Source organism: Lemur catta, chromosome 4 (genome assembly GCF_020740605.2).
Source record: "Lemur catta isolate mLemCat1 chromosome 4, mLemCat1.pri, whole genome shotgun sequence".
Lineage (NCBI taxonomy): Eukaryota > Metazoa > Chordata > Mammalia > Primates > Lemuridae > Lemur > Lemur catta.
Window position 1 is genome coordinate 28259136 of NC_059131.1, and position 25125 is coordinate 28284260.

At 34.3% G+C, this 25125-nt stretch overlaps 1 protein-coding gene across 2 annotated transcripts in view; it reads right to left on the bottom strand.

Moving 5' to 3' along the window:
- Positions 1–442: 442 nt before the first annotated feature.
- Positions 443–25125, bottom strand: part of HNRNPLL (heterogeneous nuclear ribonucleoprotein L like) — a 39286-nt gene continuing 14603 nt past the window's right edge. For both annotated transcript variants that reach the window (XM_045549431.1, XM_045549430.1), the window contains 11 exons: positions 23803–24040; positions 22314–22399; positions 20489–20585; positions 20331–20403; positions 15627–15698; positions 11308–11525; positions 6287–6408; positions 5625–5826; positions 4912–4969; positions 4723–4821; positions 443–1172 (listed from right to left, as the gene is read on the bottom strand). In XM_045549431.1, the coding sequence (XP_045405387.1) occupies positions 1117–1172; positions 4723–4821; positions 4912–4969; positions 5625–5826; positions 6287–6408; positions 11308–11525; positions 15627–15698; positions 20331–20403; positions 20489–20585; positions 22314–22399; positions 23803–24040 (1321 nt within the window). In that variant the 3' untranslated portion in view covers positions 443–1116. The remainder of the gene's footprint in view (positions 1173–4722; positions 4822–4911; positions 4970–5624; positions 5827–6286; positions 6409–11307; positions 11526–15626; positions 15699–20330; positions 20404–20488; positions 20586–22313; positions 22400–23802; positions 24041–25125) is intronic.

Genomic DNA, 25125 nt, shown 5'->3' on the forward strand with positions numbered 1-25125 from the left:
CCTTGGCCTCCCAGAGTGCTAGGATTATAGGCGTGAGCCATGGCACCCAGCTGCCACGTATTACTTTTAAAAGGAAAAGAAAACAAAAAAAAACCAAAAAAAACAGATCCTGTGGGAGAAAGACTGTTTAATAAATGGTATTGAAACAAATAGCTATGTTTGGAATAAAAATAAAATCAGGTCCTTAAATTTTCCACCATATAGAAAAATACATATATTACTGATAGATCCAAGAGTAAAAAATAAAAATGCAAATACTTAAAATTCTACATATAATTTTAGGGAGTTCACAGACTCTCTAAACCCATCCATGGATCCCAGATTGTTTTCTATAATAGGAATTGTTAATCATAACTTTTATTAAAATAAAATCTCAATGCCAAATGCTAAATATATTTTAAAGATTAAGTCACATGCAACAAATGAAGATGAACACGTTAACTCATTGTTTTAACTTTATAAAATCTCCAAACTGGAACTAGAAACAGAGGCATGTCAATTACAAATGGACAATGACTTAAAAAAAATACACCAATTTAAATAAGTTTGAGTGCATATTGTACAAGTGTATCCATATCTGTTAGCCTTTCAGAAATATAAAATCAGCTAAATCTGTAGTACTTAAAACTCATCATGTGCAATGTTATTCTCAAACTTGATTAAAATAATAAATACAAGTTATGTTTAATATGAGTAACTGGCAACATCCTCAAACATCTAAACGTGTAATAGGAATTCTATATTAAAATGCAATACTTTTCACCTGCATTAATCTCATACACAATGGAAAAATACTTGTAGATAATTAGCATTAAGAATGCAAATATATTTTTACTGTGGGAGAAAAATTATAGTAATAAGGTTAGAAATCATATATTTATATAATCTACAATGAAGCTGTAGATAGTCTACATAATGATATTCTATCTTAAAATGAAAACAATTCAATATTTAAGTTTACAACAAATTTACTCAAGGCAAAATATGTTTATTACAGAACAGGATCTTAAAGTAAGCAAGGCAACTTTAGATCAACCATTTTAGATTATTTTTAATGAAGTATAGCTTTAAAATTATAATAAAGATGAACATAAATTCTAACATGCTCTTCTCTTCTTATAAATGGGATGATGTAGAAAAGCAAAGCTTCAATGTATAGGGGTTGGAACCATCTGTAAAAATTAAAAAAATAAAGTTAATAGTTCACTTCATTGAACTTTCAAGATCACCTTGAATTAGCAGAGTAAATTAGTTCACGTTTTAATAGCATTAAAAACATGAATATAAAGAAGGAAAATTCTACCTACATCAGGTAAGGGGAAGAGAAAAAAAGACTAAATTGAACTTAAAATAAAACAACTAATAAAAAAAAGGTAAGGGGAAGAATATTTTTTATTTTTTTATTTTTTGAGACAGGATCTCTCTCTTTTGCCCAGACTAGAGTGTAGTGGCATCATCATAGCTCACTGCAACCTCAAATTCTTGGTCTCAAGCGATTCTCCTGCCTCAGCCTCCCAAAGAGCTAGGATTTCAGGTGTGAGCCACCATGCCCAGCCAGAAGACTATTTTTATTCACATTTACTAAAAGGTAAAGCTCCGTGAATGCAGGGACTTTGCTCATTGTTACAATGCTGTTGTTCTAAACATTATCTAGCAAATAGAAGGCACTCAATATTTTTCTAGTGAATTAATCATTAAAGATAAATAGTATCAGAATTACACATATATCCATTAGCAAAGCTTGCTTTGGAGAAAATATCATCAATGTTAATCGTCCATAAAAAGCCAGTTCAAACAGCTTGGGAAGTGGGACAAAACTAGAATGTACGTGAAGATATCTATGATCTCAAAAGGTTCCAGGAAATCTAGTTTTAAAAATTTTTGATCATCAATTGGGCATATACATTCTAAAACTACTCAAAAAAAATTGGGTATAAATCACAAAAACATTTCCATTTTATAAATTCTTCTTTCCTTTAATTTTTCAGATCAAGCAGAAATAACTCTTCATCAATTGCTTATATAAGAAATCAAAGCAGGCCGGGCGCAGTGGCTCATGCCTGTAATCCTAGCACTCTGGGAGGCCGAGGCCAGTGGATCGTTTGAGCTCAGGAGTTCGAGACTAGCCCGAGCAAGAGTGAGACCCCATCTCTACTAAAAAAAAAAAAAAAATAGAAAGAAATTAGCTGGACATCAAAAAATTAGCCGGGCATGGTGGCGCATGCCTATAGTCCCAGCTACTCGGGAGGCTGAGGGAGAAGGATTGCTTGAGCCCAGGAATTTGAGGTTGCTGTGAGCTACGCTGATGCCACAGCACTCTAGCCTGGACAACAGAGTGAGAGTGTCTCAAAAAAAAAAAGAAAGAAAGAAATCAAAGCAAAGAAACAATTCTGGTATCTTAATGTACCAGAATTTTATTATTAAAAGCTATAACTCCTTAAAAAAAAAAACTACTGGAAGAGAAAAAGCATATGTGTAAACAAGTATGTGCAAGATACTGCAGAGGATAAAATGATAAACAATTATCCCCATCTCCAAGGAGTTTACAATCCATACAACTATCGAATTCATCTCATATGACTTTAAAGCCTTTTAAAACTTTGTATCAAAAATCAAGCCTGACTCACTACTTAAAATTTCCTTTTGTGACTAAAAGTAAAACGAGAGGAGGTATTTCTTTTATTTTTAACTTTTTATTAAGGAATTTTCAAACACACACAAAAATGTAGGTTAATTTAATGAATCCCACATACCTATCACCTAGCTTCAATAACTGTAAACATCTGACAGTCTTATTTCATGTAACTACCCTCAATATGCATTGCTGAGAGCTAGAATATTTTAAAGCAAATTCCAGATGTGTTATTCCACCCATTAATCCTTCACTGTGTATTTTTCTTTTTTCCTAACCAACATTCATCACCACACTCAATGAAATTAATAGATTTTCCCCTATTACTTAAAAAAATGAAATTTTAATACCATTTAGATCCAGGCAAAGTAAATTACATAGCACAAAATTTCAAGAGTTAAACTTAGGTGTCCTATGCATGGTAAAAAAGAGGCCATTCATCATTATGGAGATGATAAACAAAGAGGGTGACAATTACACTTGACACAAATTAAAATAATGGAATACCATTTTTCATCTGTCATACTGGTAAAAATTGAATGTATGACAACATTCAATGTAAGTGTTAAGATATGGCCATTTTCACATACTACAAAGAGGTGGTAAAGTAAACTGGTGCAAACTTTCTAACGAGCTATCTAATGACATTTTACCAAAATATAAACTTCTTTTATGTCTTCCACTGCTGGGAAATTTTGCTCTACAAAGACACATTAACAAGTGCAACTACGGCCGGGCACGGTGGTTCACACCTATAATCCTAGCATTCTGGGAGGCTGAGGCGGGAGGATTGCTTGAAGTCAGGAGTTCCAGACCAGTCTGAGCAAGAGCAAGACCCCGTCTCTAAATATAGAAAGAAATGATCTGGACAGCTAAAAATATATATAGAAAAAAATTAGCCAGGCATGGTGGCGCATGCCTGTAGTTCCAGCTACTCGGAATGCTGAAGGATTGCTTGAGCCCAGGAGTTTGAGGTTGCTGTGAGCTAGGCTAATGCCACGGCACTCTAGCCCGGGCAACAGAGTGAGACTCTGTCTCAAAAAAAAAAAAAAAAGTGCAACTATAAGGCTGTTTGCTGCAATAATAGAAAAAAACAAACAGAAACAACAAGAGTGTTCATCAGTGGGGAGATGGTAAATAAGATAAACTGTGTGGTACATCTCCTACTATTAATAGCTACCCTGAAAATGCTTTAAAATTTAAAAAAAGTTCTTTGTATGTGCCAATATAGAAATAAATCCAAGACATATTAAGTGAAAACAGCAAGGCATTGAAAAGTATGTATAGAGAAACCATTTTGTGTAAGTTCTAAAAATGTATATATACACACTAGGGAGGAAGAGGAAAAAAAGGATGAAACAAAAAAAAAGTTGAAGTTGTAGAAAGCTTTCACTTTTCATTTTGTAGATTTAAGTACTGCCTGAGTTTTATAACCATACATATGTAATGCTTTCCTCTAAAATGGTCAACGGGGATTGTGGAAGCCAGCCTCCAAGATGGTTCCAGTAATCCCCACCTCCTGATATTCACACCCATGTACAGTCCCCTCCCCTATAATGTACCATGCTTAGTCTGTGTGACCAAAAGAACACAATGTAAGTGATGGTAAGTCACTTCCAATATTAGGTTATAAAAAACATTGTTGCTTTTCTCTAATTGCTCACTCTCAGTGAAGCCAGCTATTATGAAAAGGCCAACATGGTTTGACTGAGCCCGTAAACAAGAAGACATGAGTGAGCATGGAAATGGATTTTCCAGTCTCAGACAAGCCTTATGATGAATACAGACCTACACAATAATTTGATTGCAACCTCAAGAAAGACCCTAGCAAGAACCACCCAGCTGAACTGCACCCAGATTAATGACCCTCAGAAATAGTAAAATAATAAATGTTTGCTGTTTTAAGATACTAAATTTTGTGGTAATTTGTTACACAGCAATAGATAACTAATACAGGGATCAATATGCCTTTTTCTTCATAATTCTCTGTATTTAAAAAATCTAATACGTGTTATCTTAAAATTATTGTCAATGTTTCTAAAGGTAACTCCCACTGAATTATTATAACAAAAATAAAGCATTTTACTTACTTGGGACTCTTATCTGGTAGTGATTAAGTGCTGTCAGGGCTTCTACTGCATCAGTTTTGCATTCCCATTCTAACAGCCCAGAAAGTGTTTTGGCAGAAGCTAAAACAAAACAAACAAACACAAACCCAGTTGTTATTTGCCTGTCATCAACTTAACCAGAAAACTTTAAAAGAGGAACTGTTCACTTACGTTTTGCATCAAATACTTTGTATTTGATGAATGTAAGAACTTCATGGTCATTACACAACTGCCAAAGAAAGGTGAAAACTTCATTAAAAATATGGCCAAAATAAAATTTCCACTTTTTTTTTTAGACAGTAAACTTTATGGCAGCATTTAAGTTTTGAGTCTGATATGAATTAATTAAATCAAATGTTTTTATGTTAATATCAAGCTACATGAGAAAATCAAAAACAGTAAAATTCTATAAACTATGTAAATAACTTAGAGCTGTATAATAAAACCACACATTTGTTAACTAAGATATATATTCTCAGAATTGACCAGGATTTATCTAGAACCTAAGGTAGTATAGAGTTCCAGAAAAATCCCTTCTTTTATGAAGCATTTCTTAAAGTTCCTACTTAGCATTTCTTAAGTTAGAGAAAAAGGCATGGTTACATAAAATTTTGTTATAGGTGAGATTTAAGGACATGGTAAAATAACTTTCTGAATGCAAGAGTAAGGATTATCTCATTCTAATTCCAACTCTCAAAAGGAATAAGCCACAAACCAGTGAAAACCAATGAAGAATGGAGGCCAGAGAAGTACAAGTACCAAATAAATAACAAAGAATAACATCAAAAGCGGAAGACAGAGCAAGAGGACTTCAAAGTGAGGCTGAAGTATATTTAAAATAGGAAATGGTAACATTCTGTACACATTTGTATCTCAGTGCGTACCTTTGTGAAGGTCTCTTCTGTGACACACAATGGAACATTATAATAATGCAGCACACATGAGGGTGGCTGGATTATATTCTTAGATGCTTGACCAGCACTTGTAAAGCGATTATTTTTGCTCATTGCAAAATCTTTGTAGCTACTTGTACCATCCTCCAACTCAAATATCTGACTTGGAACAACTGAATGTTGTTTAGACACACTGAAGATAGGAAAAGAAAAACATACAGAACACACCTTGTTAGATAAAAAGCAGCAAATAGTCTCCAAATGCTAACATATTTTGCTTCCATGAATCTTAACAAAAAAAAGACATATGTAGCTATTTAAATACAGGATTTAGTTTGAGTTATAATCAATCACTCTTATATTTTATGCATCAATTAGAAAGAAAACCTATTGAATATATTCTCAGAAAACTTTAACTTAAAAATTTGCCCATTTTAACCATGTTTTATGATTATAAAACTAAAAACAAGATATAGCTATAAGCAAAATCTAAATTATATGACCCTAAAACTTATCTAAAATGAGAATACTACAGCTGCTAGTTTCAGATGTACCCTCAGTTACATTAAAATATTCTGAAGTTGAAATTAATGTTCTCTAATAAAAAGGACAATTTTTAAATATTTTTAAAATTTATTACTTAAGATAATTACCAAACATTAAGTCTTTTCCCAAATAATTTGACATTATTAAGGTGTGTGACAGCTCTTTCTACTGCATATTCATCACCCATTTCTACCAGTGCTGTACCAGGAATGGTCTTCATAAATTTTACCTGGAAATACAAAATCCCAAAAAGATCACCATTTAATTCCCTTTTACAATAACAGAATTTTTAGAAGACAATATGATTTTTAAGTGGTTAAAGTCAAATATAGAAGATCACCTAGAATCTTAACTATATTCTGTCATGTTATGAGACACCCTTAACTCTCATCAAAATTCAGTAAAATTAAAAAGGAAGATTATAATTCTATACAATAGCATACTGAAGAATAGCACAGGCTTATCCTGGCTCTGTTGTTATTAATTGTGTGACTGGGGGGTACAATTTACTTAACTTTTCTGCATTGTCCCTATAAAATGCAGATAATGACAACACCTGGCAGGACTCAATATTTATTCATTCAACAAACATTTATTAATTGTCTAATATGTTTTGATGAGCACTGAGCTAGGTACTGGGGATTTAATGGTGAACATAATAGACATTATCTTCTTGAACCTTATATTCTAGTAGGTAGGTCAGAAATTTAAAAGTAAACAAAATAATAATTACAATCTATGCAGAGTTATGTTAAGGCAATAAACAAGATGCTGTATAAGAAAGAATACAGGGCACAATGGCTCACACCTATAATCCTAGCACTTTGGGAGGCCAAGGTGGGAAGATCACTTGAGGCCAGGAGTTTGAGATCAGTCTGGGCAACAAAGCGAGACCCCATCTCTATCAAAAAACAAAACAAATACAACAACAAAAAGAAATAATAAAAAATGGCCATGAGATAGCATGGTGAGTAGGAAGGCTTGTGCAATATAGGGGAAGTTTAAAAAAATAAGCAATACTTCATGAGTTTTCATGACATGCTAGGCAGAGACCATACTTATATTCTCGTACTATTCCAATTTTAGTATATAATGCTGTAATGGGCTGGGTATGGTGGCTCACACCTGTAATCCTAGCACTCTGGGAGGCCAATGTGGGAGGACTGCTTGAGGGCAGGAGTTTGAGACCAGCTGCATCAAGAGTGAGACCCCATCTCCACTAAAAATAGAAAAAATTAGCTGGCCAACTAAAAATAGAAACAAAAAATTAGCCAGGCCAGGTGGCGAACGCCAGTAGTCCCAGCTACTTGGGAGGCTGAGGCAGGAGGATCACTTGAGCCCAGGAGTTTGAGGTTGCCATGAGCCAGGCTGACACCACAGCACTCTAAACTGGGCAAAAGAGTGAGACTGTCTCAAAAATAAATAAATAAATAAGATAATAATAATGCCGTTAAGGGTTAGATGAGATACAAGTATGATAATCATTCAGCATAGTGCCTAGTCCTCGGAAAGTCCTTAAGTATCATTTACAGTAGTTCCTCCTCATCTGCAAGGGATGCATTCCAAGACCTCCAGTGGATGCCTGAAACCACAGATAGTAACAAACCATATGTATGCCATGTTTTTCCCTATAGATACATACCTATGACAAAGTTTAATTGATAAATTAGGCACAGTAAGAGACTAAAGAGATTAACAACTAATAATAAAACAGAACAATTATGACAATACACTGAAATAAAATTATGTGACAGGCTCTTTCTCAAAATATCTTATTATACTAAACTCAACTATTTAACCTATTCAATTACCTCAGCTAAACGCAGGTAATTGAAACCATGGATAAGGGAAAAGTACTGTACAATTAACATACATGACACCTTGAATGTACTTCCTTCTTATCTATTAACCTCAAAGGAATACCAAGAACATATTTATATGACAAATGAAAGATGGCATTTATCTCCATCACTTCAACTATCAATTTTAATGGGTTATACTACACCTGTACTTGAACAAAACTCACAGAAGGATTTTTCAGATTTGAAATCACTTGTCTCCTTGGGAGCAAAATTCCTCTCCCTTGATTTAATCAATAGCAAGCTACAAATCTAACAGTGACATAATAATATGTTAAATATGTAGTAAACCTCCAAAAGAAAGTTAGGAAAAATTAAGCATATATAAATCATTAAAGGATTATGATTGGTTTGAGTTTAATGTATCATAACATATCATTTAAAATGCTTTTCCCCCCGCATTTTATTTATTTATTTATTTTTTTGAGACAGAGTGCTCCTCTGTCACTCAGGCTAGAGTGCCATGGTGTCAGCCTAACTCACAGCAACCTCAAACTCCTGAGCTCAAGAGATCCTCCTGCCTCAGACTCCCAAGTAGCTGGGACTACAGGTGCACGCCACCACGCCCGGCTAACTTTTCCTATTTTTAGTAGAGAGGAGGTCTCGTTCTTGCTCAGGCTGGTCTCGAACTCCTGACCTCAAGTGATCCTCCTGCCTCAGCCTCCCAGGGTGCTAGGATTATAGGCATGAGCCACCACGCCCAGCCTAAAATGTTTAAAAAAAAAAATTTTTTTTTTTCTTTTTTGAGACAGTCTTACTCTGTTGCCCAGGCTAGAGTGCCGTGGCATCAGCCTAGCTCACAGCAACCTCAAACTCCTGGGCTCAAGCAATCCTTCTGCCTCAGCCTCTCGAGTAACTGGGACTACAGGCATGTGGCACCATGCCCGGCTAATTTTTTTCTATATATTTTTAGCTGTCCAGATCATTTCTTTCTATTTTTAGTAGAGTCAGGGTCTCGCTCTTGCTCAGGCTGGTCTCGAACTCCTGACTTCGAGCAATCCTCCCGCCTCGGCCTCCCAGAGTGCTAGGATTACAGGCGTAAGCCACCATGTCGGGCCTAAAATGTTCAAAAAATTTTAAAGAGATGTAGAGTGAAAGAGACTAGAATCATTCAAATCACATAGAGAGAAGTTAAGTTTTATTATAAAAAGTTATCTGGGGCCTGGCGTGGTGGTTCATGCCTGTAATCCTAGCACTCTGGGAGGCTGAGGTGGGTGGATCGTTTGAGCTCAGGAGTTTGAGACCAGCCTGAGCAAGAGTGAGACCCTGTCTCTACTAAAAATAGAAAAAAATTATATGGACAACTAAAAATATATATAGAAAAAATTAGCTGGGCATGGTGACGCATGCCTGTAGTCCCAGCTACTCAGGAGGCTGAGGCAGAAGGATTGCTTGAGCCCAGGAGTTTGAGGTCACTGTGAGCGAGGCTGATGCCAAGGCACTCTAGCCTGGGCAACAGAGTAAGACTCTATCTCAAAAAAAAAAAAGTTATCTGCGTTTCTAAATCATAGGAGACAATTTGTTCAAAGCACAAAAGACAAAGAGCTACCAAAAATGTTGATTAAACTGATTCTGATTGTCTACACTACACATTCATACGAAATGCACAAAAAGTAACACTCTGTAAAGAAACTTTATATAGATATAGATATAGATATAGATATAGATAGATAGATAGATATAACCATTTACTTATCAAACATCCAGTACCTAGACTTTTACCTAGGTCTAAGATAAATGTCTCTATGAAAAAAATCTGAACTACTTCTCCCAATGTTGCTAAAGCTATCCCATGTATTCCTGGCCAGTTATACAAGCAGAAGTATCCTATATATTATCCCCCAGAATAAATGTGGAGTTTTCTTTCTTTTCTTTTTTCTGTGATCAAATAGTTGAAGAAATTCTCATTTCAGAATCTGGAAGAGTCACTTCATGAGATCAAGGAGCTTTATGAACTAAGAACTAAAAGTACCAACCTTTCAAGCCATTCCCTCTTCTCACACACTTACGACTCACATGTTTGTTAGTTAGTTAGTTAGTTAGTTAGTTAGTTAGTTAGTTAGTTAGATTTATTTATTTATTGATTGATTGATTGATTGATTGATTGACTGACAGGGTCTCACCCTGTTGCCCTGGCTACAGTGCAGTGGCATCATCATAGCTCATTGCAACCTCAAACTCCTGTGCTGGAGCGATCCTCTGCCTCAGCTTCCCCAATAGCAGGGACTACAGCACACCACCATGCCCAGCTATTTTTCTATTTTTTGTAGAGACGGGATCTCACTCTTACTCAGAGGCTGGTCTTGAATTCCCCATCTCAAGCGATCCTCCTGCCTCGGCCTCCTAGAGTGCTAGCATTAAAGGCATGAGCTACCACACCCGGCCTATACTTTCTTATTGTTGTGAAAAGAACACTAAAATCACTTAAAACAAGGAAAAATAGCATTACTATAAACTAAAATTATTAGCAAGTGTATCAAACAATTGGTAACTTAAGACTACCATTCATTTCCCTAGATAAATTTTCCATGATTCTTTAAAAACTAGTTTAGCATCTACTTTGTGCCAGGCATAATTCTAGGCATTTGTTAAGATATCAAGGAATAAAATGTCACAGATTTGGGAAAACCAGTTACCTGGTAAAAATATAGTTACAATTTTTAAAGACCTTCAAAATATGTAAATTTTAAATGTTTTGCTACTTTTTGAGTGTAAACCTCTAGATGGAAAGTCTAGGACACATTCTATCAAAGAGAATCAGTTTCAAATATTGATTATACTAAAGCACATTGTTCCTCAGAAGATAATAGAACCCTAGCACTTAGGAGGAAGGTGTATAAATCCTAGAACTCTCCTAAAATTCACTTCCGGCCAAGCTCTGAGATATGTTTATGTATACCTATCTCTATGAAAGCAACTGCTCTTTCAAATTTTACAGTTCATGTTAAATGCAAGAATCTCTTTGAGATGATCATCAAAATATAGGTTTTATGCCTATAATACTCTAGTAGCTAATTAAACTATTGCTTTAGATTTTTTTATATTGGTTATTTTAAAAATATTTTCAGTACTAACAACCTAAACTTACTACTTACCAACAAAAAACAAGTTCTAGGGTTTCTATATAATGGATTTTTTCCTTATATGGGTCACTACTGAAAGAACTTGGATGTTCCTGATACAAGTAGAAGATACTTACATATTTGCAGACTTTTCTGAATTACTACCAGATATTCTAGCAAAAGAAACAAATATAAAATGAAACTTACCTTTTCAATATTCCCATATAAGCAGAATAGGTTGAAGACTCTTGAACAATTCATTTTTAGTTGATGTAATCCACTAACCATTACAACTGAACCAGAGGGATTTCCTCCATGCATGTAAGAGGAAGAAGCCTGCGGTAACGGATATGCGACAAGCTCAGGTGTATCTCGAGAGCCCATTCTGTAACGACTTGGTAAAGGTAGTAATGGACCATGGGATCCTATAAAAATGATCAAAATAAATAAATAAATAAAACGTATATACATAGTTCTGTTATAAATAATTCAGTAGATACACTTCACCACATAAAAAATAAACTCTTAACATTAGCTAGTTTGATGTCCAAAGAAAACTCAAATGTATGGGTATTTAAACATAACCTACAGGAAAGTAATAAAACCTAAATTTATTTGTACCAGATCCAAGATATAATTACCTATACCTGCATACACAAGGCTGTCAATTTATACTTTAAAAAAATAGTAGTTTAACAAAAAAGTATATAAAATTAGGCTATGGTGGGGGGGCAGGGAAACCAATATAAAACTTTGGGCCACTATATATAAATTTAAAAAATAAACATCCTGCCAATATCTTCTGGAGGAGTAATATATTAAAATATACAGTGAAATCTAGGAAGCTATCTCTGTACAGACATAACAAAAAGAATATCCTTAGTTCCACTGGAAAGTTGTGTAATTGAATATATTTAACTATAATGTACTTTTGTGTTGGTATTTTATTCCTCTAATTTTAATTTAACAAGTTAAAAGCCTAGGTTTAGTTAATATTTTATCTAAACACAAGTGTCTTACTTCTCCACAACCTCCATTGTTTGAAACAATATCAAGAATCCAGAAGGAAATAATGCCTGAGAGTAAGGAAACACCCACATAAATCTACATCTCTTACACAGAGATTCCTTATCAAGAATCAACTTGCTAACTTTACAGTAGTTTTAAACAACTTTATCTGATTTTCCCATCCACAACAGATTAGAAGTAATAAGAAAAATAAAGGTAGAGTGTGGAATGGAAAGGAATGAGAGTGTGGAGAAACTGATACTAAAAGCAAGCATAGGGCACATTTTACAGCAACAAGAAGAAAGGAAGAACTCAGAATCAACAAGCAACTAAGATGGAGATACATAGCTTAGAAACATAAATCCTACACCTCTTAGGTACTCCTGAGTTAGTGATTACAGAAGCATAGTCCGGAGCGCATGCAAAGATCCTGCTGATGTGCAAGAATCCAATCAAAAACCCGAGTCCTGTCCTCATTTCTTAAGACGTAAAGAGTATATAACGCCACTAACTTTCATTTTTATGTACGACTGAGGGACATCTGTCTACCAAGTGAGTTACTAAAAACTACTAAATTTTGTTATTCATTACATGCTATTAGAGCTTATGGTGGACTCCAATCTTCAGTATTCTAAATAAAGCTGCCATTCATAACAACACAGCAATAATACCACTGAGTACACAAGAACAGTGTCAACTTCTGCAATTTTGGGGAGGAATACTTTATCAATGCACCATCATCAGTTGCCTTAGATCGGTCATGGTTTTCAACTGCTCATCTGACAACTGGCACTTTGCCAAAATAATCAATATAGCTCATTATGTGTATGTTGTAACCATACATATTTCAGCCTCTAATTTAGACTATTATACAAACACCAAAGTTCAAATATCAATCACCCTTATCTCTACTCCAAAAGTACATGAATATATTATATTGCCTCCCCACCACTACCACTTGCTTGTACATAGTAATGATACTTCATTATACCTAAATCTTCATTTCCATAGGCAGTGGAAAAAGTACGGTATATGGGCAGTGGAAACTTTCACTTTGCTTACAATGGCTAAGGTCCAAAAACTTAAAGAACCACCGTCCTAGGTAACAACCAAAATCAATGCAAGAGAATAACTGATATTTGTAATTATGACTTTGAGCCATCAGGATTAAATTATGTTATCTACACTATTCAAATCACTTATATTGTTTAAGATAAGAAAAATTAAAAGCTTCTACACTAAATAGGTAATGTAAAAAAAATAGGTAATGTAAGCTTAAAAAACTAATGTTTTCTGTATTTAAAACATTCACGTATGTGAGAAAATGCTACATAAATGGTATTATTAATATTTTCAAGGAATTTCCTATTTTTCAAACTTTAAAATCTTTGGTCCAAGAATCATAGCCAAAGATGCTAGCAATTAATACACAAACTTTTCTTAGGCTCACAGCCAATCTATATATTCAGTTTTGCCACTGTTCAAATGTGAGAGCTTCTACCAGTTCATCTCACAGGGCTGGGCTTCCCAAATTAAAAGATTTAAAGATTTTCTCTAGATTTGTAATTTAAAAAGAAAAAAAGATTTAAAGAACTGATGATTAGCACAGATTTTAAACTGCTATAATAAACCAATGAATAAATCTCATAGAATCTATGGGCCCTGAATCATAATTAACCTTTTCTATCCCCTCTTTCTTATAGAACATCACATAGGAAAAGCCACCCATGTGACCTCAAAATGCAAATAAATCTGTTTTGCTGAACTGCTGATCTGAAGGGATACAGCTGTGATTTGCAATATTCAGAAAAAGGTTCAATACCACCAGCACACATCCCCATCTTCTTTGCTTTTTCCACCATTTCCTCATCTTATTTCTCTTCTCCACACCTCTTTTAATTCATTCTCTCTCCTCCTACATCCCATTCTGCTTTCTTCCCTAGGAAAGTAGAACAAATTAACCTAAGAGATAAATATCTTAATGTACATAGCTCAGAATCCCTACACAATCTTACAATCTCACTATAACTACCAAAGAATTTCACAATAGGCTTTTTAAAAATAAAAGGTTCTTGTAGGGTGGATAATATTTTTAGTTATACAATTTTTCAGTATATTTTATAAAAGAAGGCAAACCTAAACTAAGAAAATGCTCTGTTTTAACACTTCTACAGTAGTGTTCTTACCCTTCATTTACTCTTCACAGATTTTTCTAGCCTCCTTTGGCAAAACATTTAACCAGCTTTTTAACCTTCAGCTGACTGCCATGACATACTTAACACCACAACTATACTATAAACTTGCAACTAGCAATTTTTTTGTAACCCTCCATTATGCAAAGCATAACAGGCTCCCTGTTTTTTTTTACTGCCCATACAGCCATATTTAGTATTTAACTGGTCACAAGAACTAAGAAAAATGATCAAGTTACAGACTCACTAAAACGATTGTAATAAGCGTTTCATTATACATATACCACATGTTGTTTTGACATAACACAGAGATCGTTTTAATATTTTCTGCTGTATAGACTCTGTGGATCCTTCAACAAATATATACACACCCATACACACAGGTAATAAATTCCTGGAGTTCAAAAAAGACACTAGGGAATGAGCTAAAACGCACAGCTAATAATGGTCATTAAAGTAAACACGTTGGCAATTTGAAAACATTTAGGACAACAGGCAACTCTGGTGGGCTTCTCAATGATAAATCCCAAAAGCACAATATAGCAATTTCTATTTTCTGCCACTTTCTAATAATTTTGTATTTCAACTTTAAGCACACAATAGGTGGGATCAATAACTACCACTAAAAACTAAAAATATTTGAAAACAATTTATAGCCGGTTAAAGTCTTATCAATAGCAATTCTACTTACAACATCTACCTACAAGACATCTACTTAAAAGAACAATAGTCTGAAACCTAACTTTTTCCTGGGGAAGATTGTTATTCCAGGTTTCATAATCTTAACGAAGCAAACAGTAAAAGCTGAGAAGTTTTAAAAGGGGAATGAAATATGAACAAATTTAACCAAAGCCAAAATGCCAACTGCAGAACTAAAAGAAGTTAAGAGTCTGACCAGAAGCATGTTTCCTTTTTGACAAATATTCCACTCTTTCTGCCTTTATTACTCAAATTTCCTCTTTGCTCATAATCACTGGAATGAAAGAAAATACACTTACTGAGCAATAATAATTCTTTCTGGTCCTCTTACAGGCCAGTGCCTACTACAAATCAAAACCCAAAACAAAATATAGTGGGCAAAAAGGTTTTCAATACTCAAACAATAGCTCTCATTTACCTCAAGAATTATTTGGTTTATCAATATCCTAAGAAAACAAGGGATTGTGGACAACTCCTTGGGAGTACGTTATAAGTGACTGATCCTATATAAACCAAGTCAGGTGAGCAGGAAAAATACAGAGACAAGAAACGTGCAATTCTTCACCAGAAATGCAAGAATTCTAATAGTTCATCTATACTACCTTCCTTCTGCCTTGACAAACTTACCATAGCCATCATGTCTAAACGAAGAAGGGTGTTCTCCCAAAATGGCTTGTCTCTGGCGACCCTTTCCTCTATCTGACACAAAAGTAGAAACATTGTTTTAACAATTTTGACCCAAGTACTTAACAGAGTTCTCACATGGGAAACACCCATTCAAAACATCCATTACAATTCATAAAAGAAATAAGATTCCTGGTTAACTTTAAACATCCATTCATATCCAATTTAAATACAAACACCAAAAAGTTTAAAAAAATAATTCTATCTAACAAATTCCACTTAACTTGAAAATATCTTTTTGGCAAATGCCAAATACAATCACACTTGCAAATTTAAGGGAAGAATGGATACTTTTCAGAAAGTGAATGTACACAATGCTAGAGTTTGACACTGTACAAAAGTTCTTACCAACACATGTCTTTAAAACAAGCTTTAAGTGCAGTACTTTGGAAAGACAGTACCTGAATCATACTATTAGCTTCAACAGCAACACATTTTCAAAGTAGGCTTCTTTCAAGAAGTTTCAGCATAAGCCAACAACAACCTGTATTACATGGTTTCACAATCAGTAAACACAGAGTATTTTATATGTATATATACATATTTATAAACACCTACTGACTTGAGAGCTGAAAATTTGCACATCACTGGCCCATATTATATCATGGATAGGTCATTGCCTATAGACCTTAACACCAGGCAGGACTATGAGCAACCCCCAAAGTTTAAATATGCCAAGATAAAGCTAACCAAGGGGGCTACATTATTGGATGAGAATACTACAATACTCTAAAGGATAATTTTTATTCTAGCTACATTTTCAGGGAAGGCATGCCAATTTTCCCCAAATCTAATTTGATATATCAATTAAAAAATTACTTGTAGGTTTCTAAAACAGCATTTCTTGTGTTGGTTAGTAAATTTTTTAAATCATTATACAATGCTTTTAGAAAGTTTCCTGATCAAATCATAAGGCCCAATAAATTTTTTTAAATATGTATCTTAAGACTCTGGTTATTCTGATCTTTGAAAATACAGAGGCTGTCCATATATCCTTAGTCACCTAAACAAATGAGGTTTATGGGAGATGAGAAATACTTTAATTTTCACTTCAGTCTAGAGAAGTATAGTTTTAACTACCTATTCCAAGTTATCATAGGGATAGGGGATCATCTAATTCAACTTGTATTCAACATAAAAACTATCTTTACATCATCCCTATCAACCGGGGCCAACAGCCTCTGCTTACCCCAAACCAGTAACAAGGTAAGTACTACCTTCCCTTACATTTTCAGATAGTCCTAAATTGTGAAAAAATTAACTTTTATACCATATAGATATTGATCTTCTACCCATATTCTACCCTGTTTAAGGCCTCACAAACTATTACGACCCTCTTCCCATTTCCCCAAAGTTTCTTCTTCTCCAGTCTAAACATCCAAATATTAAGTTCCTTCTATTGCATGGCTTTCAGCATCTCTCATCATTTAAGTCTCACCCCTCTTGAACCAATCCAGTCTGCTAATAATCCATTACATTAAAGTTCCCCTATGTAAGCATATATGCCAAACACTAAACACAATTTCTTAACTGGCCTATGAATCTTAAAACCAAAACCACCATAATGTCTTCATGACTCAGTTTTATTAAAACAGTTAATAGTGTGCCATATAAGGACGACGGAGGGAAAAGCTGGTGTCCCGACTGCGTGCAGGCTGAACCAGTCGTACGAGAGGGGCTGAAGAATGTTAGTGAAGGATGTGTGTTCATCTACTGCCAAGTAGGAGAAAAACCTTACTGGAAAGATTCAAACAATGACTTTAGAAAAACCCTGAAAATAACTACAGTGCCTACACTACTTAAATATGGAACACCTCAAAAACTGGTAGAATCTGAGTGTCTTCAAGCCAACCTTATGGAGATGTTGTTCTCTGAAGATTAAGACTTAATGATGGCAATTGTCTTGATTACCTGATTTGTTCAAGTATTAAAAAAAAAACTGCACACTTCCTTTGAATTCATGTTAGCTATAAATAAATGATGTTAAAAATTAAAAAAAAAATAGTGTGCCATAAAGGAAAAAGAACTGGGTTGGGAATCAGAAGATTCCAACTTAACCACTAATTGGCTATATAGTCACAGAAAGTCACAATCTTCATTCATAAAAAGGAAGAGTCAGAGAATAGTTGATCTCAAGGTATCTTTCAGCTCAACATTCTCATTATTAATAATTCACTTTATTTGAAGCATTCACTACCTGATATAAGGTCACATAAAACAGAAGTTGAACAGAAAAGTCAAACGCTGAATATATCACTTTCTAAACAGTAGTTTGTGAGTTTTCATAGATTCAAATGAAGTCTGATGGAAGCTATGGACCTTCTCCTCGAAAAGATGTACATATACACAAGTTTTGCTTAACATTTCTGGAGGGGTTCCCTGGAGTCCACGCTAAGGATTCTTTGCACTAAAATGTAATTAGGGCTGAAAAGGATTTTTAAAAATAAAGTTAAGTTTTTAAAAGAGCTCTTTTGCAGGGGCGGAGGGGTAGAAAAATTTATATGAAGGTCTTTATTTAGGGATAGCAACTAAATAGTTTCAGTATCTATCAACTTGAGTGTATGCTAAGATCACTACAGAAACAAACGTAAACTGCTATAGTCTTGCTGATAAATACCTATCTGTAAAGAATTAGAAAAGAATTTTTTTCCTTGAAAGCAAAACAACATAAAATTCTTTTACTTCCTTTAAATATATTTCACTGTTTAAATATCTACCTTACACATTTCTGAATTTATCTAACAAGAATTGTATGAAAAACTAACTTAAGCTGGCTTTGTGTAAACTTCAGACCTTTTAAAAGAATAGATATAAACACTGTTAAAAATAAGAAGCATAGCTACAGGATAAGTGTTTTAAGAGGCAGTTAAGAAAAATGCAACCAAAACTATTTCAAATGAGAAAAAAAAAACCTGAGTGTTCAATAACTGACTGTAAATTGACAGAAGTGAGAGATTTCTCATCAACCACTTGTCCTGTTGTTTGAGTGCTAAGGGATTGTTTTCCAATATTGTAATTCAACTGCATTAAGCCTAGGCCAAGCAGACTTCTGTAAGTGGTAAAATGGCGGGGCAAAACTGCATTACAAAATAAACCTATTTGCAACCTCATGCATAAGGCAAGACGATTTACTGGGAACTGAAAGGAGCCAATCATCCAAAAGTCCTAAATATTTGAACATGCAAAGGATCATCTCATTGTCTTTTACTTTTCTTTTGCTAGAGTACATGCACTATAGAGTACCCACTGCCCAAGATATTTTGGATGCCATAAAATTTTTTTCTAGTTACTGACTTTTACAGCCATACTCATCTTGAGTTTTTCCAACCCCTGGTTCAAACACTGATATTGTAGTTGAGATGTAGCCAATACTGCAGCCCCCTTGTTTTTACAAGATCCACATTTTAATTTGTATATTCCAGAATTGCCACACAGTTAGTTGAACAATCTTATCAGTCAAGTCTATGCTCATGAAATCTAGCATTTATAGGTTATAGGTGAAAATGCATCTCAAATGAAATGCTGTTATTTTTTCAGATTTATCAAGTTTAAATATATTCTACCTTGGACAGACATGTTACTTTAACCTACATTTGAAATGTCAAAACTTACTAGTTACAGAAATTAACATTAGTGATAACCTTAAATTGTTACAAAAAGTGACAACTTATAAACAGCCACTTTACAAAAATCAAACCACACAGAAACACACGTTACATATAATGCACCTTTTCATTATGTTAGAATTTCTGTTCAATGTCCACAATTGAGGAAAAAAACAAAAAAAGTAAACATAAGTGCAGCAAGTGTGCACCTTTCTAATCCTTTAATTTCTAATTGTGTGGATTGGTTGAGCATTATCAATTCCCAAGACCTGTGGATAAACTGGCCCTGGTTATTTGCCAATTAACAATTTGAATCTAAGCTGCAAACAGTTACAGTAAAGGGCATTAAGATTTACAACATTGTAGATAAAGTCTAGTTTCCGTTAGTGAAAAGTTTTAAATTCTACAACTGAAACCTTAGGGAAATCAGACCAATATACACATACAACTTGAATAAATGGGCACAGTCTATCATGGTGTTCATCCCATGCAAGTCTGAAGTACTGTTAAGTGTCCTCCTTTAAAAACTTGGGGTGATGGTGCATGCAGTATGCAGTCAAGGTGAATTGCAAGTCTGAGTTTTTCAGAGGGCTTTTTGCTGATGCCGATGTTGTGCATGATGAAGTGTAGAGTCAGCCTGCCGGAGTCCTCTATCCTTCTTAATGCCTCGTCCAGCTTGGGGGAAAAGTCCTTTCCATAGAGAAGCAGTGTGCAAGTTTGCAGTTTGTAAGGAATATTCTGAATCAGTTTCCTCTCCTCCAAAGAGAGAGAGCTGCTTGGAGAAATGCAAGTCCTTGAACTGCGGGCGTGCCTGTATGTGTGGGTTCCTTGTTGAACTAAATATAAATAGCTCAGCACATATCAGTAGGGGGCACTAACGTTCAAGGTTATTTTCCAGCATTACATGGCCTTTTGCAACAAAAGCATTCACCAACAAGGTTTTTATTTGAATTAACTAGCTCATCTCAGGAAAAGGAATCTAACTGCATTTAAAAATTTGTCAGCAGATGTAAGTACTTTCTAAAATGCATAAAATACCTACCTCGTCTTCCCAAATATGGTTTAGTGTAGTCCCAACTGTCATTGTCATTCCTAATAACATTTAGACGAGTTGGCTGTTAAGATTGAAAATAAAGTAAGTTCCAATTGTATATCCAAAGCATAAATATTCTTTGGTAAAGTGTTGAAAAAAATATTTACCCTTGCATATTCAATTTTTAGTGTGCAACATCCAGCATATATATCTGCTCCATTGAGTGCTGCTTTAGCCTTCTGGGCACAAAGAACTGATTCAAACATAAGCACTATTAAGGAAATTAGGTTTAAGGTATCTGATACTTAATCATTATTCACTTCCAAAGAAAAGGACTTAAAATAATCAGAAGTAACTCTTTTACTTCCGGAAATGTGTTACCAAATAAAATTTCTAGATGAATTTTAGTAGGAGAATTTACTTTTAAGATCAAGGGTACCAAAGAAAATATAATACAACCAAACTATCCACATTAATCCTTCTAAGTCATCAGAAGTACTTTATAAACTGGGGGTAAGGGAGATAATGGAGTGAGGTCCCATTCCCTAGCAAAGAACCTTGCAATCCTGAAAGAGAAACTATTTTACTTAAAAGTCAGAACACTGCAAAGAATCAAAATATAAAACAAATATATGATTTTTATACATTTCTGAGAAGGCAGAAATTTTATTTTTTTTTAAAGTTACTTAAATCTATAATTTTTTGAAAAAAAAAAAAAAATCAAATAAGTACATATGGTGAAAAAACAAAAACCAGGCTGGGCGCAGTGGCTCATGCCTGTAATCCTAGCACTCAGGCCGAGGCGGGTGGATCGTTTGAGCTCAGGAGTTCGAGACCAGCCTCAGCAAGAGCGAGACCCCGTCTCTACTAAAAAAATAAATAAATAAATAAAAAATAGAAAGAAATTATCTGGCCAACTAAAAATATATATAGAAAAAATTAGCCAGGCGTGGTGGCGCATGCCTGTAGTCCCAGCTACTGAGGAGGCTGAGGCAGGAGGATTGCTTGAACCCAGGAGTTTGAGGTTGTTGTGAGCTAGGCTGACACCAAGGCACTCTAGCCTGAGCAACAGAGTGAAACTTTGTCTCAATAAAAAAAAAAAAAAAAATTCAAAAACAAACAAAAACAAAAAAGAAAACACCTTGCCAGAAGTAAGCACTGTTAAAGAGTTTGCTGTATATCGCCACCCTTTCCCACATATGCACATGCATACATAGATTAGGGATTTTTCTTTATTTTTATTATTTTTTTAAAATGGGCTTATACTATATATACTATTTTGCAACTTGCTCTCTTTTTACTCAACATATACCAAATTTAACATAGAGAAGCAGTTCTTACATAAATCATGACCATTTAAAAGGTTCAATAAATAAAGGTAAGAAAGATGCTACTGACTCTAAAATTTTGGCACTGCCAAACTATTTTAAGGAAAGAGAAAAGTTCATTTGCAATAAATATTAAAAAGGTACAAAGTGTACATATCATCAAATAGTGTTATTTTGCACTGTAAGAGGAAGCACTGGACTGTTTTATGGTAGCAAGTTATTTTTTTTTTTTCCTGAAACAGGATCTCAACTCTGTCACCCAGCCTGTTAAGTGCAGTGGCACAATCAGAGCTCACTGCAGCCTCAAACAACTGGGGTCAAGCAATCCTCCTGCCTCGGCCTCCTGAGTAGTTGGGACTACAGGTGCATTCCACCACACCTGGCTAATTTCTTTTATTTTTTGCAGAAATGGGGTCTCACTATGTTGCCTAGGGTGGTCTTGATCTCCTGTCCTCAAGCAGATATCAAATTATTCTTATCATAAATAGTAAAATTCTCTACGGGTACTGCAGTTTAATATTTTCAATCTAAGCCAAATACATTGTTGTGGGAGGAGAAAGTAAACACTACTTGTCTAGAAATGCTTAAACAGGAAAAAATAAGATGCATATGAATTTACACATCATTCATACATATCAATAAAAAATTTACAAATAAAGGATATTCAACCATTGCTTGTATCCCATTTCTCTTGAATATAACAATACGTTGCACTTTTCCAACGGGGTTGCATACAGTATATAAAACATCCTATGAAGAAACAAACAAGATTTCTTCACATTTTACATTTAGAAAAATATTAAAGCTATACTTCATTTTATTTTACCTAAAAAACAACAACTATCAAGATATCATTTCTATTATTTACCAATGAAACTAATTTTTAAGATTGTTACACTTTAAAAAATATATACTCACTTTAGAGAAGTTCCAGTGAAACATTTTATCTCTTAAATGAATCCTCAATTTTTACTTCAACAGGTAACTAAAATATCTCCTGACAATATATAATAAATCATAACTATAATCAATTTGTTTTTTTCAAATGTGACTCTGAAATATTTAATATTATAATCACTTGAATTTTAGTAATAAATATTTATTAAGGGGTAGTATTAGAACAACTCTAGTATTCATTTCACAAGGCACAATGGCTACAGAGAAAAGATGCAAGCAAGATCATACAGTATTTGATGTCACCAAACAAGATGTCTCAGTCATCTAAGAGAGAATCTAAATACCCACTTCAACTATCAAGAAATTTCTTGAGCACTTATAATTACATAGATGTATTGTTAAGCACTAGGGATATAACAAAAACAAATCAAATTACCTATACTAGATTAGTTATATTCTTTTTCCTAAAACACTAAATATTGTAAATATATCAATACTATCTATTAATAAGTTTATAACTATGACTAAGTAAAATCAAAATGCTTAATTAAATCTAAACAATATCTTATGCTTTGCTTTAAGTTTATGTCCCAATTTCATATGCCCATACTAGAAATTACCAATCAAATCTTCCCTTACTGTGATATCTCCCATTCATTACAAAAATCAAGTGTCTTTGTCACTAGTTTATTATGAAACAGCATATGATTACCAAGTAGAAAACTCAACTGGTTCAAGACATGAATACTTTTTAAAAATTCTACTAATATCACTTTTTAAAAGGGTGAAGCAGCAGAGAATTTCAAGTAAATCAAAGACAGGTTTTTTAACATACTATCTCAGAATAGCATATAATAATATGTGCAGCTTACTATACTATGGGAGTCTGTCATTCCCTAGTAGATGCTCTTATACATACATATGCTGGCATATAAGTAAGAGAGATTTCTGGGACCATTTCCAACAAGTCTGTCTATAATCCCTTATTATCAGAAACAAAATTGACACTGATGGTAAAGAATTAAATTTTTAATGTGGCTATTTAATTAAGAAAACTGTGATTCTGATCTTAGCTTCAGTGTTCAATGTTTTTCTTTGTTCATTAAAATTGATAGTCAAAATTAAAGTTAATTTTAATAATTTTTTAAAACTATCTTCAAATATCTAGATGTCAGTGAGGGAAACTATCGATCAGTCACTCTAGACACAAACTGCAAGATAACTTTTAATTTCATTTGTCATACTAAAATACATACCACTGTAATTGGATAAAGAGGATTCTGAATTGAAAGCAGAAGAACTTTGTTGCCTCCTGATGGGTCATCAGTATTTCCTGGCCGAGTGATCCTTTTGCTTGTAGAATAGTTGAAAAAAGCCTGTTGGCCAGCAATGTACACAGGTTCATCTGCAGCAAATGTCACACATTCTTTGGCACTATCTATGTTTTCAAATTCCACGAGAGCCTGCCGTTTAAATGGCATCATCATCACATAACTGAAAAGGGAGATTGGGAGGAAATAACACAAATATAAATAACCAGTTCACTTAACATTATTTGTTCTCAATCAAGTAAAAGCAGACTTTAATAAAAATGCATCAAATCATACAGATTAGTATTCTTCATTACCTATATCCAATGTAAGTCAACTCTTAAATCATCCAAATAAATTGTGATGTATCAGGTAAATGGTACAAATCTGAAAGCTTACCTCTCTGTGATTAAAAGCTTATCCACCCTCATCATCCCCTTCTTAAGTACAATTCACTGTTATCAGTTACTAATGACACTACCCAGTTTATTCTTTGGGCTGATACTCTCAAACAGTATTAGAAAATATCAAGATACAGAAACCAACAGATACAAAACTCAAAAGAAGTTAGACAGACAGAACATCTACTTAACAGCAGAAACTATAACGTCTCCTGAATTTTCCAAATAAATAAATGTCCACACTAATAACTAAGAACTGACTATGCTTTTATTTATCTTATCAAAAACAAGGAACCAAAAGATAAATAGAAACCACCATAGACTGACCAAAGTTCATAAAAATAATCTCCTCCAAAACATTTTTTTAAATATTAAAGAATCTATGAAAAAGCCAGGCATGGTGGCATGTGTCTATACTCCCAGCTACTGAAGAGGTGGAGGCAGAAGCATCGTTTGAGCCCAAGAGTTTGATTCCAGCCTGGGCAACATAGCAAAACTTCATCTCTCAAGGGAAAAAAAAAAAAGAATCCATGAAAAGATACTTGAGTATCTAGAATATGGTAATTATGGTTGCCTATGGGCAGGAGGGTGTGGTATTTATTTTTCATAGTATAACCTTTTGGCGGGGGCAGGGAGATATATTTTAATAGAAGAAGTAAAGAATACAGAAATGAAAGGGGCCAGGCGTGGTGGGTCACACCTGTAATCCTAGCACTTTGGGAGGCAGAGGCAGGAGGATTGCATGAGCTCAAGAGTTTGAGATCAGCCTGAGCAGGAATGGGACCCTGTCTCTACTAAAAATCGAAAAATTAGCTGGGTGCCTGTAGTCCCAGCTACCTGAGGGTTAAAACAGGATCACGAGTTTGAG